Below are 18,653 nucleotides of genomic sequence, written 5' to 3'. Positions count from 1 at the left end.
CTGTCATGGCGGACCAAAATGCTACAATGGAGACCACTAAGTTTCTTTTTGCATTTTTACGGTAGGTGTCGCATTGTCATTACTATTTACATTGGATTCTTATTTAATCGATAAAACATTTTTTGTTGAAATTATTGTTTAAAGTTGACGAATGTGATCAAATCAATATTCCGGATTATGAATATGCAATTGTTTATGAAATGGTTAAATACATGTACACATTCAAAGTGAATATTTCGACCGAAAATGTGCAGAGTTTGCTCAAGATATCAGATGAGGTATGGAAATTTGAATCAAAATAATCGTGAAAAATGGAATAATGTAGTAAATTTATCAATTTCTTATTCTAGTACCAGGTCGATGAACTTTTCGAAAAAGCACAGAAATTTATTGTGGATTGTATAGAAACTAAAAACGTCATCGATTGTCTGATTTTGACTGAACATATCACGAACGCTAAGCTATTGAAGTCCGCATCGATTGATTACATTTTGGAGTAAATATGAAATGATTTATACATATGTTCTTTGTGAATATTGCAAAACTATTCATTCGTATCATTTTTTAGTCATTATTTCGAACTAAAAGCGACCGAATCATGGAAAAATTTGTCTTCGGATCTTTTGAGAGAAATTTTTCATCATGAAAAGCTAAACCAGCGCATTACTGATATAAATGCCGAAAATGCTGGTGAATTATTGGACATGGCAAAAGAGCACCACGTGAAAAAGTTGACCGAGGCTGTTCAGAAATTTAAAGGGTGAGTTGAATTGCGTAAAGGGAAATGAATTACATTTTCCATTTAGTTTTCTGTTGATATATAGACTAGAGTCAATGATTGTTCACCATTTAGTGAATTGCGTAATTGAAAGTGAGGCTATGTTGCACACTTTTTGATTTAGTTATTTTCGAATATTTTGAATTCCAATCCCACAAAAATGAAAATGATATTAATGTTCACTTATATTAACATTTAAAAATATATTTACATTTATTTTGTAAATATTTTCTGGTGCTTTGTAGATTTTTTTAGCAATCAACTTGTTATCATTGTGACACAAAAGTGAGCCATTTTATTTTTCCAAATTAATATTTTTCAATATTGAAAACAATGAATTTCACAAAATTACAAAAAAAACTAATTTCCATTAAAAAACGTTTTAAAATTTATTTATTGTTACTTTTTTAAATTATTTTTCTGTACTTTTCAAACTTTTTAAGTAAATTTTTGTTATTGTAAATATGCGAGCGCCATCTGTTAGATGCAAAACAACACATTTGGGACAGATTAGTTCGATTTAATGCAATCAGGGAGCGCGTCAGTGTTTTCGGTAACAGATAGACCACCGCTATGGAGCGTAATAACGTCGAACTGGTGCAATCTGTCCAATCGATGAATGATATGGCTATTTGGGAGAAATCAACCGCTTATTATGATATCATTAATTCATTAGTTTCATAAGTAGGATAAATCGGGCAGTTCGAGGGAAGAAATTGAGCACAAAATTGAATCCGTCACCAATTGCAGATGATTTGCTTCATATCTTTGATGATTTGAATAAAATTATAGATGAAACACCATCGACATTCGGCAATTGGTTTGAAAAGATGAAAAGAACCTCAACGGGATTGTTAAAAGAAGCATTACCAGTGGTATTTCAACATGCTCAACTCATTGGTAATGCGACACGAAATGACTATGGAACCGGTCATGAATTGGCATTCATCATGTTTTTGTGTGCACTTTATAAAATCCATGCATTGAGCGAAAGGGATAATTTATACGTTGGATTGAAAATATTCAATGTGGCATGGGACCCGTTGGTAGTCATGGTGTTTCGAGCATGGATGACGATCAATATGTACATGTACAATTCATTTGGGGGAGCGCTCAGCTTTCTGTTAAGGAACCGTTCGAACCAAAACGTTTCCTTGAAATCGATGTCATCAATCGATACAAAAATGAATACTACTTCATTGGATGTATTGATCACATTCTACAGGTTTGTAATTGAGCCAAGCAAGATGTGCTTAAAAATTTCGTTGAATTCGATTCATGGAATTTTAATTTCTATTTCATAAACAGGTGAAAACTGGTCGTTTCGCCAAACATTCAAATCAGTTGTTGAGCATGCGCAGCGTTGATTCATGGGAAATAATTAATTCCATTCTCATCGAGAAATATGAAAATGAGGTAAATGACGGAATATTACACAGTTTTTTTGCATAAAGAATTTTTAGACATGGTTTACGATTTTCATTTCAAGCAAATTGAGTCAATTGAACTCCAATTTGTTAACCTAAAAAAAAAACTAAAATGAAAACGAATCCTTTGTCTATTACAGTTGCTTGCAAAATTCCCTGTGATTCAACATTTGCTGTTCGGATCAGTTTTAAAATTGAAGGAAATTTCCGATTACCAAAAAGTGATCGATCGCCAAAAAGTTTTCCAAGTCATTATGGATGGATGTATGGATGTATGGATTATAGTGGGGAGAAAGACTCAAAAGAGAAAATCTCGTCGCGAAGGTCAAGAACCTATTGCAAGCTACCCGTGGAGAAAGAGAAAAACAGCTCATTCCTACCGATTGATAATAAAATCATCCATAGGTTTAATGTTGCGACACTATTACGTGGGTTGTGTTACATTAAAAGTCTCATTCCCTGTAACTTGTCTATCGTTATTTAATAAAGTGGGAGTGTCCCTCAGTTGAGAGAATCTACCCGACTCTTTGATGAAGCTAAAAAAATTTGAAATATCAAATTTTAAGACTTCCTCTGGATTGATCGTCCCCTTACCAAAAATAGTAACTCTGGTACGATTTAGTTGTGTACATGTGCACAGGAAATGAATTGAGGTTTCCTCATTTCTTCCGTAAAGGTCACAATCTGGATCATCCCTAACTCCAATGCGCTTCAAGTGTGCATTCAGTCTAATATGACCTGTTAGGATACCTATGGTATAACTTAGTTTCATTTTACTTAAACTAAGTAGTTGTGATGCAAACTTTTTACTAGGTGTCGTTAGAAAACTTCTAGTTGTCGAGCATGTATTTGTGTTACGCCATCGTATGATAATACTTTCCTGTAACCATTTGTTACATATGTTCCTACATTTCTTTTCGTTCCAAGGTAGAAAGGGTTCGGGACCATATGCTCTTTGAGAAGCACTAACTTTTGGCTAAAATGGCTGCCCTCATTTGCCCCTGAGTTTGGGTTTGAGGTGAAATCCATTTTAGGGTTACTTCCCTACGTTGCGCTATCTGCGTTAGTAATGTAATACAGTCTAACACAAGTTGGTGTCCACTTTGAAGTCGTTTAATGCTTTGATAGCATACAAACTCTCCGTGTGAATCACTATGGGTGATGTGCTGAGATTGTCATTTGCTATTTCTATACTACAGTTTAGAATAGCAGACAACTCAGCCTGTGAAATATCAGCATATAAGCCAAGGTATCCACAGTATTCCGTATCTGTGCTTTCATTCCATAAGCCATATCCAGATCCGATTATGTTTACTGAAGTATCTGTAAACCATCTATCGATTTGTGTGACAGTAGGCCTTTCCTCCATCATTTCTGCCTCCCTTGTCGGTAAAATTACACGATAAGGTTTTTCGAAATGTAATGCAGGTGGATTCCTGTCGCTTGGAGCTTGTAGCAACGGTTCATAAGAATACAATCTCTCTGGACTGTTCCTATACTGGCGAAGCAGTTTCCTGCATTATCCAAAATTCTGGAAAAAATCATCGATCTCAGATTAACGCCAATCATGAAGAAAATCTTACCAAACTATCAATTCGGCTTTAGAAATGGAAGATCTACATATCATCCGCTCGCCAAATTAAACAATGAAATAACCAATGGACTAAACGAACAAAAAATGACAACTCTAATCACACTGGACATTCAGAGTGCTTTTGATACGGTCTGGCACGATGGCCTATTGCATAAATTATTAAAATTCAAAATAAACATGCATTTAATTGAATTAATCCAATCCTTTCTCAAAAATCGAACTTTTCGTGTCAAGCAGGGTTTTAACACATCAAGCAAAAAAATGGTGATAAGCGGGACACCACAGGGAAGCGTCATTAGTCCTAAGCTATTTAATTTATTTCTTTCCGATATTCCAAATAATTCCAAGGTTAAAAAACTACAATTCGCTGATGACATCATACTCTACATATGTCACCGTGCACCCATCAGCTGTTGTAAAACATTCAATGAATATCTTAAATGTTTACACTTTTACTACAACAATTGGAAACTAAAATTAAATCAAAACAAATCGGAATTACTGCATATAGTCGGCAGTACAAGTGATATTAGTAGAACGATAAAAATCAAGTTAAATGATCTCAGTTTTAAAATTGCAAACACTGTGATAGAAAGAAAAAAGCAAATCAAATATTTCGGAATAACTTTTAGCTTTAATTATCAGTTTAATCGAAATATTGACAACATAATTAAAAAAACAAACATTGCCTACTCTAGCATTGGCAACCTAATACGTTCTAAATTTATCGATCCAAAATTTAAATCAATACTTTATAAACAATATATAAGACCAATAATGCAATATGGTTCACCGATATGGCTAAACAATACAACCACGTCTTCCTCACAAATTGAAAGAATAAGAAAATTAGAGCGAAAAATCATCCGACATACTTCGAATACGTACAGAAATCGGGGATCTTTTAAATTTACAAACAACACTCAATTATATGAAAGAGCTGAAATTCTTAGAATTGATGTTCAACTTGCAAAAATTACTATTAAATTTCTGGAAAAATGTAAAAACCATATAAACGAATTTATCAGGGGAATTATCGAACCATTTAGAGAACAAAAATACTATAACAGCGCGCATCTACTGCATAGATCCGATGAAAACTTACTTTTTGACAATTTGGACAGGCTAACTGAATTTCATGTTGGCAAACACAATCGTAACAGATTGATTTATAATCTAAATCAATAACTCTTTTTCTCTCCTTTCATACCTCCTTGGGTAATAGCAATATTGGTTTTTTTTTTCATATTTTCCCAACTTTACAAAATAATTCATTCCAATTATATCATTGACGAGACTAATTATACAATAGCATTTAGATAAGAGGCTTCAAACAGCCTCACTAAACGAAATTCTAATTATGACCTTTTATAAAGACCTTTTGTTAAAATATAAGACCTTTTGTAAATAGTTTTTTGGTTAAAATAAACACTAAACAAAAAAAAAAAAGAAAAGTGTTCATTAATTGATTAATGTTTTGTGTTTGTTTCTGATTTTATAGGAATGTGTCGTCTTTTTGACATACCATTGCCCGATTCGTTGAAGAGACCTGACAATCCACACCATGCGAACAATGTCAACTGATAGCAGCATAAAATCAACAATAATCATAAGAAGAATATTTTAACAATTTTGTTAGTTACTAGGCGTGAATAGTTTAAATCCAAGGATTTCTATTGTACCCTTGACCGCAGTACGGGTCCCTATTTAGGGCTGTGCGGAATATAAAAGAACCCGTAGGTGAGTACTTTATTGAATTGATAGTTTAGTTTTGCATTCAATCTAACTGAATTGTTTTTTTCTTTTTTTTCCTTTCCATTTTGACGGTAAAATTGACTGAAACTACACACAAATCCAACCCCAATACCCCAATATTGACCGTCAACATATGCCCGATAATGGATGAATTTGCCACAACAAATGTATGTTGGGTAGAGGGTTAATTTGAATATTTCTAGTCTATTTCGATACAGAACCAGGCTGTGTGTTCTGTATAATTTCAGCTGGCACTGCTATTTCTGCTCTGCCTAAGTTTGACGCATTGCAAACCGCATTGAAATCGGTGATTGCTGTAAGCAGTGTGTGTTCGTTACGCGGCAATAGCGACACCGTAAACCATCAATACACATGCATGAATGCTGGGTAATACACGGTATCACTATTGCCGCGTAATGAACACACACTGTAAGCAGACATCGATTTCAATGCGGTATGCAATGCGTCAAACTTAGGCAGAGCATAGCTATCGTGCTAGAAATAGCAGTGCCTGCTGAAATTATACAAAACACACAGCCTGTACAGAACTAAAGTTACTAGTATATGATTTTTTCTCACATTTTGTCTCTGCTTTTTTTTTTAAACAATTAAATATCACATGATATGTAAAAAAGAAAAAATCCAAGTTTCTAGTTCTTTTTTTTTGTCTCTCCGTATACTCATACAACATTTGCATTTCCATAGAAATTATCAATTTTCGGCTGGCTTCATTTATCTTTGGAATTGACGTGCGAACATCTTCAAGCGTCATCTTATCGGCGTTTAGTCTTTATAAATCTATTGCTTTTTAATTGTCCACCAATCGATTTTATATGAATCATATACTGTAGCCAGCTATTTGTTAGCTATACATTGAGTCTGCATAAAACCATTCGTTGAATCGTTATCTGATCAATTTTTGCACATCATTTTCGTCGAACTTATGTGATCTTGAAATTTAGTTAAAATTTCGATGACTTCATTTTTTGCGATTAAAATCAGAATGAAAATGGTTTAAGTAAAGAAAGCAATTTCAAACGAATTTGATTCTTACACACAAAAAATATGCGGCGGTCAAATCAAATGAAGATGCGGTTATTCAGTAGTGTGCGGTCATATTTTTATCATTTTTATAATTTTGTGTTCTAGAATTGTTCGCAATTCTGCAAAAAATAATAAAAATATGACCGCAATAAGTTTAAATTTGACCGCACACGCAAAAACATAAAAATCAAACAATTATTTCATCGTGTGGGAGTGTTAATTCGTTATTATAAAACATTTACGTCAGAAATATATTAGCTTTTGTTTAACAAATATTATTTGAATTCAAATAATAAAGAAGAACAAATATTATTTGTTAAACAAAAAATAATTTGATATGTTTGACGTAAATGTTTTATAATTATGAATTTACACTCGTAGACGATGCATTGATTGTTTGATTTTGATGCTTATGCGTGTGCGGTCAAATTTACTGTGACAGCGGTAAATTGCGGCCAATTCTAGAACACAAAATTATAAAAATGATAAAAATATGACCACAATCAGTTCAAATTTGACCGAAACCTACTAGCGCATAATAAGCGCATCTTCATTTGATTTAACTGCATTTTTTTTGTGTGTTCCATTATCACAAAAGAACAATATAAAATGGCGCGATATTTGCGCCTATTTATGGTTTTTCCCGATTTTTTTTAAAATTTGGTGAGGAACCGCAAACAGATGCGATATTCAAATGTTGGTGATGAAATTTTCGAGGATAAATACGGCCCATGATCAGCTCAGAAACATAAGAATCGTTTGAATGCTTGAGGATTGAGTATCAAACCAGTAGCTCTTAATTTTTGATTAAGTTAGTTAATATCGACTGAATACCTGACAAAAGCGCAATATCATTCAAATCGGAATCAAACCAAGAAAAAAAGTGAAAATCGTAATGTACAGAAAAAATTTAGCGCTTACGCTGCTGTTCTGCCTGATCAATCGCAACTACAACACCATTGACAATGCATGTAAAGAGACCAACACCGGCGCACCACGTGGTCATTATTGCTGTAGTAGCGTGACCATACGCATGGTGGACGATGGGCCGTTCAAACCATGGGACTACAGCCCATTTTCGGTAAAATTGGATGCGACATCCTGGTTGCGTAAAGATCTTAGCACCGACATTCTGGCACGTCCCGCCGGTTTCATCCTGCGTGTTCCCATGGATTCGCACAAACTGGGTTTACCGGCGATGGAGACCGGATTCATGTGCATTTTCAGCTTTGATTGCTACACTGGTCCTGAACGCAAATGGTTCGGTTGCGGATTGTGGAACGATAAGTCATTCATCAGGCCTGGACCAGCCAACCTCAGCAAAGACTATGCCTTTGGCAGTTGCGATACACTTGGTGTCGATAACGCGCAACAATGGAGAGCACAGTTTCATATTCTTCGCCTTAATAACCGCTCATAGGAAATATTAGCTAAACAAAATAAACCAGAAGAACATAATCCATGAGCAATTATTATTAAAAATCTTCCCCTTATTCCTCAAATTGTTAATGTAAATAAACCTCCTAAAACTATTCTTATATGAGCAATGATATTCAGATCGAGCAATGTCCATGGAATGCAGAACAACCAACAGACTGGGACGCTATGATTCAGGTTCATCAGTATCACGGTACCGTACAAGAGATATATATCATAAAAGAAGAATCCAACGAGTTCTTTATACGCACCGCTTCCAACAGCAGTGATGGTGGCGCGCGCATTCCTTTCATTGACGCGTTTTTCTACGACCCTAAAAGCACTTTCGTCTTTAATACTCGTGGTGATACCAAAGATCCAACGCCAACCATGGGTTTGCCTGTGGCACAGAACTTTCAACGGAAGCTATTTGTGCAAGGCTATGCAATGCCGGTGCTTCGTATCGACTTTACCAAGGCACCGATGGAGCGATTCCAGTATGTAGCGGATGATCAGGTCGATACGTTGGGAAGCTTCAGCATGGTCAACTACATCCAATCCACAGAGTGGATTTCACGAAAAGACCCAAGCACCGGACGCAACGAATGGACGTTGAAAGTGATCCCCAACCAGCTCGGTATTCAGATGAAGGCCATCGATCAGCAAGGGCTGGTCAGGGAACTGCGCCAACGGTATGGAAACGACTCACAATGGACCGACAATGAAATTAATGCTGGCAGCATATTGTACTACAACAACTACGCTGTTATATTAACAATTTTCCGAATAAAAATAAGTGGAACCTCGAACCTTTCCGAGCGGTGGTCAGCGATGCCGAAGCGAAAGCTGCCTGGTGCAATCCATTCCTGATCGCCTCCACCAGCTGGTTACAAATGAATGATTCGATTAGCGGTGAAATGCGGTGGAGCTTGAGTGTAGTGCCCTCTACAGCTGGCCGTTCGACCCACAACGATCAACTATACCGAGAAGGCCAGGACTTGCGTTCAGGCACCAATGGAAAGAAGGTAGCGAAGGCAGCATGCGTGTGCAACTTGCCTGTCTGCAAAACAATTATCGCCCAGTGGACAGTGAAGCGTAGGCCAAAGAACAACGGTGCATACCTACAGAGCAGTTCGATAAAAATGATGTCAACAATTCGACAACACCTGAAGTAGTAGCAAAATTGGAAATAGCGCATCCGACCAAGCTCCAGGTCAAACTCCAGTGACTATTGGTCAAACTCCTTGTTCTTTCTGGTACAACATACATTGTGGTGGTTATCCATACGAATAACAAATCATACCAAACCTCGAATCCAAGTTGGATTATCCAACAAAGCAATGTGAAGTCAAACATTGAAGCTCAACTCGACCAGAAATCGAAGTTTTTTAAGATAATATATTTCAAAAATGTACTAATTCACCATTGGCTCGAATTATTATTTAAATCATAAACGGATAGATTTGCTTTTAAAAACATCATATCGTATTTTATAACGAGATCCAGTGTATTTTCGGAGTGGACTGAAATAGTCGTATCACAACAAGAGGTTTCGATATTTATATTAAAGTTGCGTATATTTCAATAAATGAAACACAAGTTTATACTTATCTTGTAATGGATGTGTCCTTTCATGATTGAATTTTTAGATGGAATTGTATGAATAAAAGTTCAGCGAAAATAAGTTCTAAAAAGACAATATATTTAGCTGCCGTCATCTGGATATTTCAGCTCATCTGGATATCGTCAGCAGATGATATGAAGTGAAAACAATAGAAGTGATTGTTATAGGTATATAAGCTTGGTATATACTGGTATCTCTATAACAATCACTTCTATTGTTTTCACTTCGCATCATCTGCTGACGGCATCCAGATGAGCTGAAATATCCAGATGACGGCAGCTAAATATATTGTCTGGTTCTAAAACAACACATAGCGAAATTTCGATTATTATTACAAGTTAACAACAAAATAATTAATTTCATGTAAAAATAGATTGCGATAATAAAAGTTGAAGAAGACTACCAAAAACCAAGCTCAAATATAAGACATACACACAGATAAGGTGGTATTGATTTAATAAGCGATATATTATTATAAATAGAATTAAGGAAGATTTACTTGTAGAAAAAAAAATCAAGAAACAAGCGTCAACATCTTAACACCACATCGGTGTAACTGGAATTTGGGATTGTGGAGAACGACACATAAAGCGCAGATGAGCGAAGGAAAATAATAATACGGGAGAGTACTAAGATGAAACCAGGAAAAAAAACTACTTGAAAAACCTCTAGAATTTCTTTGTTTGTTTCTTTCTTCAACCGAGATAATTCTGTTTAATTTGAATATTTTTAGTCTATTTCGATACAAAACTAAAGTTATATGATTTTTTTCTCACATTCTGTCTCTGTTTTTTTAAACAATTAAATATCACAATTATATTGTATTGGTTGTATTGATTATTATTTAAGTACTTGTTGTTTTTCTGTTCTCTTTAGATTCCTTCGATCGAATGCAAAAAAAGAATTGAATAAATAATTTAAAATGATATGTAAAAAAAAAAAATCAAAAAGAAAACAACATGCAAGTTTCTAGTTCTTCTTTTTCTTCTTTTTGTTTCTCTTTTTTTTCTTGGTTAAATTTTAAACTTAAATTGTAATGTAATTGTTTGTGTCAGTTTTGTTTTGTTTTGTTTTTCGAGAATCATTACGTGTTATTTTTAATTAATAAATTAATATTGTCATAAATACAGAAGTTCATAGCCGATGTGATGCCCGTTTTTAGTACACTGGGCCACATGCCTTTGAATAAACCACGGTAACCTTCGCGTAGGATCGTCACACGGAAACAATCAACAATACCCGTACATTCAAAATGTTTGCCAAAATTTTTCCGATGTTCGCCAAAACCTTGAATTTGCATTCGTTTTTTCGCCAAATCCAATGGATAAACAACCGCTTTCGAAACCAATCCAGCCATTGCACCATTGAAAAATGTAACTAGCGCCGGAATTTCACTTTTATCATGTAAATTCAAAACGTCAACGGTTGATGTGCATAGGAATTTATACGTCATAAAATTAATACCAGTTAATGGTGCTACTTGAATTAAACTAAGATAGAAGCCACGATACAGTCCACGGATGCCTTCCTGTTTGCCAATCGTCATAAATGCTCGGTAGGTATTTGGATAGCCACGATGAGAATCTTGAGCAATGAGACGAGTTCGTACAACATCAATCGGTGTCACCGTTACTGAAAAACAATTGAATCGAACCATTTTGTATACACTTTAGCCAAAATAAAACCCATTAAATTCAAGTACATTTAGATGATAATTTTTTTTTTAACATAAATGAATAAGAGGAGAGAAAGTGCAGATGTCTCACCTGTTCCAAGTGCACCGGCCATGGATCCGCATACAAAATTTGCAATATTTTCATTTTGATGATAGAGATTTAAGTGTTTGGCATAGTCTTTGCATTCTTCAAATGCCCAAAATTGTGCAACCCCATAAACAATGCTTAACAGCTGACCTAGTTATCATTTATTTAAACAAAAGAAAGTGTTATTTAAATGATTAAAAGCCACCCCGATAATTGGATGTTAAAATGAAAATTTACCAGGCATATGTCCTTTCCAGAAACCAACAACTCCTTCGTCACGAAATATGGTGCGAACCGCTTGCGGCATTGACACATATTTTGATTTATTACAGCCGAGCGGTTCGACTTGTAATTGAAATCGAATTTTTAACACGTCAAATGGTTGACACACGAAACGGGTGACAAATGCAGCAACACCGCCAGCAAACGCCTGTTTACCATGGAAATGATCAATTTTCGGCCGGCGTATGCTTTCTTCATTTATTTTTGGAATTGACGTGTGAGCATCTTCCAGCGTCATCTTATCGGCGTACAGTATTTGATAAATTTATTGCTTTTTAATTGTTCACGAAACCACTCGATTTCGTTTTTTATTTATTTATGATGTGAATTTTCAATAGTAGATTTGTACACACTATTTATTCTATTCTATTAATTTTGATAGATAAAAAGAACGAAATTAGTTTTGTTGTTGTTGTGGTTTTGAAAATGCAAATTCACGCTCACTTCTGCATATTAATGAACTCATTTCTAATTTTATTTATTTTACTTACGTAATTTTAATCTTTAATATTAGCAGCCACAATTTTTCTACTTAAACAATTAACATAACAACTGTCAAGCTTCACCAAATCCGACAAAATCCAATGTAACCGAAAAAAAATAAACTTTTTTTTATTTAACTTCAAATTTGTAAAATTTCGTCGAATTCTGCGTTTTTGTCAAGTATTTGGGACCGGAAATTGTTTTATATTCGACATGTATTTAAAAAATTTATTTATTACATAATCTGTCAGAGAAAAAAGATAATATTCTAAATTAAAATTAAAAACTAAAAGAATTATGTACAATTTATGTGAAAATGAATGCGGATTTGGTGATGTGTTTAAGCCATGTACATCATGGACTGTTTTCCTTTCTACCTTTCTCTACTTTATGTAATGAGATAAAACGTGCTTTTGAGCTTCTTCGCGTATATTGTGTGCGTGTGTACCGTGTGAATACGCAAAGAGAAAGAGGCAAGAACAAAACAAAAGAAACAAAAAAAAGAACGAAGTACTGTTTACGATTGCATGTCATACGACTCTATCTGTCTGAGCTTAATGTAACCCAAAAAGATAGGTTATGTCAATTCGGTATTAACGCCGAAAAATACATTGAGCCTAAGCAATATCGTTTGTCATTGACATTCCAACGCTTTAGCCGAATAAAAATTCATAAAGTCATAACGCAGTCAAACACCATTGCGTTGCATTCAGTTTAGATACGCATTTACATTTTAAAATCAAATTAAAAACCACCTTTTCAAACAAAAATGTGCATTTTTATTAATTATCATCGTCACTATCACTGCTGCACACATCATTGAATATTAAATTAATATATTGACTATAATCCGTGTTGCATAGCCACGAGTATACAGGTTTCGTGTGTTTTTCCTGTTCTCTTAGAGCATCTCGGAATAATTTTGGTTCCATATCCGAAACATTGTCCATTAATTCCTACCGAAATCAAGAAAAATTATATGAAAACATTTTCACTGGAATTTCATTAATTTTTTACTTACTGTGTAACATTGTTTTAAAAATTGTTTGGTTGGACCATCTTCCAAATCTTCGACTGGATACCCGGCACTCATGCTGGCCAACATTTTGTATAGAGCTTTTAAATCGATGCCATTCACTTCGGATGGTGGTGGATGTTTTTCTAAATTGGCAATCGCTTCTAGGGTCACTGGCAACGTATTATCAGACACTGTTTGACTGTTTTCCACGATTTGTTTCGCACATTCATCCAAATTCATGAAATGCTTATGATTTTTTGTTCGAAAATTTTTCTCCAGTCGACTTTGTGATGATTCCGCCTGTGTATTAACAAAATCTACAAAAAAAAATCAACATTGTTGTTTTGAAATTTACCGAACATTTCTTACTTTTGATAATATTTTCGTCACCAACTTTGAAGCGTGAAGTCATCTTTTTTAGTTGATTTGGATGACATCCCTCATTTCTGAGCATTTTCAATAATTCCTTTTTATGATAATTCGATAATTTATTTTTCACAATCGTCGATGATTGCAATCGATTTGATCTGGTGGCACGGTTTTTTCGATCGGTCATTTTTCCTCTTATTTATCACAAATGTAGCTACTTAGAATTAATTTGTTTGGTCAATCGAGATTGTGATTGTTTTGATTTGTTTTGTTTTTGCAAATGTCATGTCGAAACGCATGAACGAATGCATCGTTCAATGACCATACTCTGAACTTCGGTCGAAATGCGAATTGTTAACAATTGCGAACTGTTTTTCTGTATTTTCTATTTCTAGCGCAAAATTTAAAAATTGCTTCAGCATTTTTTACAACACTCTTAAAATAGAAGAAGTTGACTGAACTTAAATCATTTGAAAAAAAAAATCAAACCATTCTTTGTATGCATGCATTGAACGCATCCATTTGATTAAATTCCGATTCATACACCATACATCAACACATCAACACACATTGAATGTTATGTGAATTTTTTTTTGGTTGTTGTGACATTAGTTGAAAAATATTATGAGAAACATAAAGTTGGAATAGTTAGTCTATATACGTCGTCTTCAAAACCAGAATACTCTCTGTCTCATTCACATTTCGTCGAAAACAACAAGTAAACGAAACGACAACATCACTTACGAAAAGAAGAAAAAGTGAAATAATTTCCACATATAAAATTAAATCGCAGTCAATATTCATTTTTCAATTTTTATTTCGTGAATTAATTAACTAATAGATAAAAAGTGAGTCATTCCATTAAAAAGTACCTTATTAAATATATTGGAGTGTATGCATTGATTGATTTTGGTTCAATTTCGTTTCGTCAATTAAAGTGATTAAAACCAGAATCACTTAAAGTGTGTTTTTTGTGTAAATTTTGTCAATTGGCTTGCCTGTGGGCTTTACATTGCTCTTGAGTGCTGTTTTTTTTGCTCTTTCGTGTGTCTTTTTACAACAACGACTTGTTTCACAAATACATAGGTCACGAAAGAAAAAAATCAAAACCAAAATGTTTACTTAAGATGATACATAAAGATATATATAAATGAAGGGAAAGAGAGAGGAAGGTGTAAAACAAAACCAGTATCCGATATCAATTGTCCACATATGCATATATTTTATGTAAACGAAACGTTGACGAATTTTCAATTAGTCAGAACAAAAATTGTGTATGCAGAATTATCTTTTGTACCATAAATATTTGAATTAAAATGATATAAACATAACAAAACTGAAATAAGAAGAAGAAGCAGAAAAATAAAACGAAGTTTGCTATTCTAGTTGAATATGTGCTATTCTATGCTTGGTGTATATATAGAATTCGAGCACTACATCGCCAAGATGTGATGACCTTCTCCAACGCAGATATTTCAAAAGCAGTGTTTGGTTTTTTTGTTCACTTCGTTTTCTGACGATATAATTATTTTGCTTTTGTTTTATTCTGCTTCTGTTTCTGCTCTCGGTTGAGGATTTCTTTTTGATGTGCCAATCGCGCATTTAATATAAATGAATATGGTTTTTGCTGAGAAAATCACAAATATTTTCATTTTGTTTGACCTGCTGCTTGGAAATTATCTGACGCAAATTGAATGCATGTTTTATTCTTCAATTTCTTCATAGTTCGCTTGTTTACAATTACTCATTCATTTGCGCATATTTACACAGTGATTCATTTTTTTTGTATGGTTTTTCATTTACGCCATTTCGATGTGAATTTCGTCGAAAGCAAAAACCCAAGCAAGAAGTAAACAATCGCGTTATCTCACCGACATACACACATGTGGAACATAATAATTAAATTATTTCAAATTACTAGATTTCAAATCAATTGCGAATGTGTGTGTATTTCTGGGAATGTGGCAGAAGTGATTAAAAGAATTCAACGGAATCATTCGCATTAATATATCGTTTTTTTTCGTCAACAATTAAACATAGATGAGCAAAAACGGACAACCACCGCCCGCCTATGGCTTTGTCGCACCACCATCAGCTCCACCCAGCTATGCACAAGGTAATTTAAAAACATTTGAATATTCGATTCCAGTTGATGAATTTTAATTAATCGACTTTTTCAATTTGAAACAATTAAAAAATACAATGGGTAGCCGTTGGAGGGGTACCACCATCTAGCCCATTTGTTCCACAACAGGCAACAACAACTCACATCGTTACAACAGTTTTGCCAATTGGAAACCACCCAACTCACATGATTTGTCCCTCGTAAGTATAACGATGCTCCATCACATGTTTTTATGCTCACGTTTTTCTCTTAATGCTCAAGGGTTTGGAATGCTTTAAAATGACATAATGACCGCACGTTTTTATTTTGTTTTATATAGCATGATATGCTCTTGTTTATTTTGAAGTAAATAGAATATCGGATCGGCGACGCAAATATAATCCCAGAAATGAAATCGATCCGAATAATATATACAAAAACAAATTCCATAACATCGAAGAATAATTCAATGTAATTCAAATGTATTGAATGTGATCACAATTGAATTACGTCATTATATGAAATTGAATGAGCGTGGTTCCAAACGAAATCAAACTCTTTGGAATTATTTTACACATTATTATCTATGTGCGGTGTACTCATTTTAAATGAATCAGAACGCTGTCGTCGATTTTTTGTCGTTATTCGTTTTTCTTTTGTTCCGTTTGATAATAGTTATCGGTGCATATAGCACCATTGGTGATACAAACGGTTCATATCGCCATAAGAAAAGTTTGAAAGTTTGAGTGTAATAAATTTTTGCTAAATTTCAATACAAAAATTATTGATTTAAAAAAACCTCTATCGAGATGAAGAACGAGTGGCGAAACCTGAATTTGAAACACAAAAAATTGTGATATCAAGTTTTCGACGAAAATAGTTGGTTGAATAAATACTGTTGCAGAACAAAAGAAGAAATCAGTGAATGTACAACTATTTGAGTAAAAAACAAAAGAATTATCTACTTTCAGATACGTAATTAAAGATTCAAAACATTCATAGAATAAAATTTTGTTTCGTGAGTCAACTTTTCACTACACTACGGTGGTTTCGTCACTCGCATGAACCGTCGTCCGCTGCGGTATCGTCACCAATAAAACTTTTTTCGAAAAATTTATTCATATATTCAATGCAATTATTGAATAATTAATTATTTTGAATTTTATGCACTGAAAATTGCATTAAATTGCGTGCAATACGTTTTTAAAGCAAATGGCATGCCAAAAGGGTATTTTAATTCAATATTTCTGAATACATCGAAACAAAGGTTTTTTATTTGAATTGCAAGTTTTCATGGAGTTTTTGTATTTTATTCGGACGTTCATGTGTTCACAAATGTGTGAAAAAGAATCCATTTTCATCTGAGAACCGTTCTTGTACAAGTGTTTTCCACTGATTTCCCTTTTTTTTCTTCTCTAATTTTCTGCATCATCAACAGTTGCCATGCTGAAATCCAAACGCGAACAAGACGTGAACCAGGTTTGATCGCATATGTCTCCGGTTTTATCATTGCTTTAATGGGGTGAGTGATTTAGCAATACACATTTTTTGTACGTCATTTCATTACACAGTATCAATTAATCGATTTGAATTTCAATCTTTTTCCTGTTGCTGTTGCACACTTTAGCTGCTGGTTGGGGTGAGTCTTATAATGAGATTTAGTTTCATTTCCGTTGTCATAGTGATATGCATTGATTATTGAATATTAATTACATTTCATTATCAAATTTCAGATGCTGTCTCATTCCATGTTGTATTGATGAATGCATGGACGTCCATCATACATGCCCCAACTGTCACGCTTATGTAAATAATTTTTTTTTATTTTTTTTTTCCATTGAATTTTCAATAATTTCTGGTATTTCTTTACATTTAGATGGGAAGGTACCGACGATAAAAACAGAAACTCATTTTAACAGGAAGAAACACCTCTTTTTCTCTATAATGCGCTTCAAACGAAAGTGACCAAGAATAATAGAAGAAGAACAAAAACAACAACAACAACATGTCTTGCAAACAGTTGCATGTCTTTCGTTTAAGATTCCAAATACACTGATTTTTTTTTTACACAAAATTCTAATCGTAATGCTTCTAATAAAAAATAAAGATGAACAAATCTTATACATTCAGTATTTATAACAAACAATAGAAAAATAAAATATCTACTATATGAAATGAATCAGTAAAATTACACTTCATCTAAATAATATTATACATATAAATATTGATATCTGGAATGTCATACGAAAGAAAGAAAGACAAATTGCATGAATCGATCGAAATTCAAATTGTAAAAATTATTGTAACGTATTTGCTCACCAGCATCAAAAACATTTTAAAAGAAAGAATTCTTCCTAATTGTTCAAAGAAAAAGAGTAACTAAAATAGCCATACGAGGAACTCAAAAATAACTTTAAAAAAGTCAGACATTTTATTTAAATATTTTCAGCCGGCTGAATCGGCTCAAGTAGCTAAAACAATCACTTTTATTATTGTCGCTGCATTTCAGCGCCTGGCATTGGCGGCATGAGCCGATTCAGCTGACTGAAAATATCTCAATGAAATCTGTCTGAAAAAGAATATCATAAAATTTATATAGAATTATCGCACGCGAATAAAATAATGATAACTTGTGAATGTTTGTTCTTTTAACCTATGCTCTCCTTTAACCGAATGAAAATAAGAATAGGGTTTTCTATAGTCTTTTTTAACATAAATTATTTAATAATCTCAACGAAATTTGTATATTTTTGTTTGTTTGTTTGCTAATTGAACATTGAAGAAATCGATTATTTTTTTCACTTTTAATTTGTTGTTTTCTTTCTATGAAGTTTGCTGAATGATTTGTCATTTGAAAAAAAAAAAAAAAAAAAAAAATAGAGACACTGTTCATATTCAAACAAGTGGTTAAATTGTTTTGCCATACCACGAAGTTGAAATTGTTATTATGTACGCTCGTTCGCAATTATTATAACATCTGATGTTTTTGGAAAATT

At 33.7% G+C, this 18,653-nt stretch overlaps 3 protein-coding genes across 5 annotated transcripts; 1 reads left to right on the top strand and 2 right to left on the bottom strand.

The window, feature by feature from the left end:
- Window positions 1–10,312: 10,312 nt before the first annotated feature.
- On the bottom strand, window positions 10,313–12,708 carry LOC116352029 (mitochondrial thiamine pyrophosphate carrier-like). Its single transcript, XM_031784232.1, has 5 exons — window positions 12,544–12,708; window positions 12,175–12,410; window positions 11,639–12,049; window positions 11,405–11,551; window positions 10,313–11,270 (listed from the first exon to the last, which is right to left on the bottom strand). The coding sequence occupies exons 3-5, from the start codon at window positions 11,919–11,921 to the stop codon at window positions 10,723–10,725; spliced, it is 978 nt and encodes a 325-aa protein (XP_031640092.1). The 5' UTR covers window positions 11,922–12,049; window positions 12,175–12,410; window positions 12,544–12,708; the 3' UTR covers window positions 10,313–10,722.
- Window positions 12,709–12,922: 214 nt separating this feature from the next.
- On the bottom strand, window positions 12,923–13,906 carry LOC116337508. Of its 2 annotated transcripts, none has more exons than XM_031762134.1 (3): window positions 13,579–13,906; window positions 13,188–13,501; window positions 12,923–13,122 (listed from the first exon to the last, which is right to left on the bottom strand). In XM_031762134.1, exons 1-3 carry the CDS (start codon window positions 13,619–13,621, stop codon window positions 12,949–12,951), a joined length of 531 nt encoding a protein of 176 aa, XP_031617994.1. In that variant the 5' UTR covers window positions 13,622–13,906; the 3' UTR covers window positions 12,923–12,948. The 2 variants fall into 2 exon arrangements, with proteins under 2 accessions (XP_031617994.1, XP_031617984.1); XM_031762124.1 differs by having other exon boundaries at window positions 13,554–13,875.
- A 258-nt stretch (window positions 13,907–14,164) lies between these two features.
- Window positions 14,165–18,391, top strand: LOC116337522 (lipopolysaccharide-induced tumor necrosis factor-alpha factor homolog). Of its 2 annotated transcripts, none has more exons than XM_031762161.1 (7): window positions 14,165–14,401; window positions 15,594–15,669; window positions 15,764–15,878; window positions 17,096–17,179; window positions 17,285–17,296; window positions 17,391–17,463; window positions 17,534–18,391. In XM_031762161.1, the coding sequence occupies exons 2-7, from the start codon at window positions 15,594–15,596 to the stop codon at window positions 17,552–17,554; spliced, it is 381 nt and encodes a 126-aa protein (XP_031618021.1). In that variant the 5' UTR covers window positions 14,165–14,401; the 3' UTR covers window positions 17,555–18,391. The 2 variants fall into 2 exon arrangements, with proteins under 2 accessions (XP_031618021.1, XP_031618030.1); XM_031762170.1 differs by lacking the exon at window positions 14,165–14,401 and adding an exon at window positions 14,727–14,827.
- The last annotated feature ends 262 nt before the right edge of the window (window positions 18,392–18,653 follow it).

The sequence above is a fragment of the Contarinia nasturtii genome, unplaced genomic scaffold (genome assembly GCF_009176525.2).
Source record: "Contarinia nasturtii isolate CC-2019 unplaced genomic scaffold, AAFC_CNas_1.1 Cnas_scaffold_78, whole genome shotgun sequence".
Taxonomy (NCBI): Eukaryota; Metazoa; Arthropoda; class Insecta; order Diptera; family Cecidomyiidae; genus Contarinia; species Contarinia nasturtii.
This window is presented reverse-complemented; position numbering and strand designations above follow the sequence as displayed.

Excerpts from the sequence above, each read along its gene's own strand:
- LOC116352029 (XM_031784232.1), bottom strand. The coding sequence starts at position 11,921 with ATGACGCTGGAAGATGCTCACACGTCAATTCCAAAAATAAATGAAGAA. Across the intron at positions 11,552-11,638 it reads CTGGAAAGGACATATGCCTG|GTCAGCTGTTAAGCATTGTT; the intron begins GTAAATTTTCAT and ends AATGATAACTAG. Across the intron at positions 11,271-11,404 it reads GGCCGGTGCACTTGGAACAG|TAACGGTGACACCGATTGAT; the intron begins GTGAGACATCTG and ends ATTGTTTTTCAG.
- LOC116337508 (XM_031762124.1), bottom strand. The coding sequence starts at position 13,740 with ATGACCGATCGAAAAAACCGTGCCACCAGATCAAATCGATTGCAATCA. Across the intron at positions 13,502-13,553 it reads TGACGAAAATATTATCAAAA|ATTTTGTTAATACACAGGCG; the intron begins GTAAGAAATGTT and ends TTTTTTTTGTAG. Across the intron at positions 13,123-13,187 it reads TTTTAAAACAATGTTACACA|GAATTAATGGACAATGTTTC; the intron begins GTAAGTAAAAAA and ends TGATTTCGGTAG.
- LOC116337522 (XM_031762161.1), top strand. The coding sequence starts at position 15,594 with ATGAGCAAAAACGGACAACCACCGCCCGCCTATGGCTTTGTCGCACCA. Across the intron at positions 15,670-15,763 it reads TCCACCCAGCTATGCACAAG|CCGTTGGAGGGGTACCACCA; the intron begins GTAATTTAAAAA and ends TACAATGGGTAG. Across the intron at positions 15,879-17,095 it reads ACTCACATGATTTGTCCCTC|TTGCCATGCTGAAATCCAAA; the intron begins GTAAGTATAACG and ends CATCATCAACAG.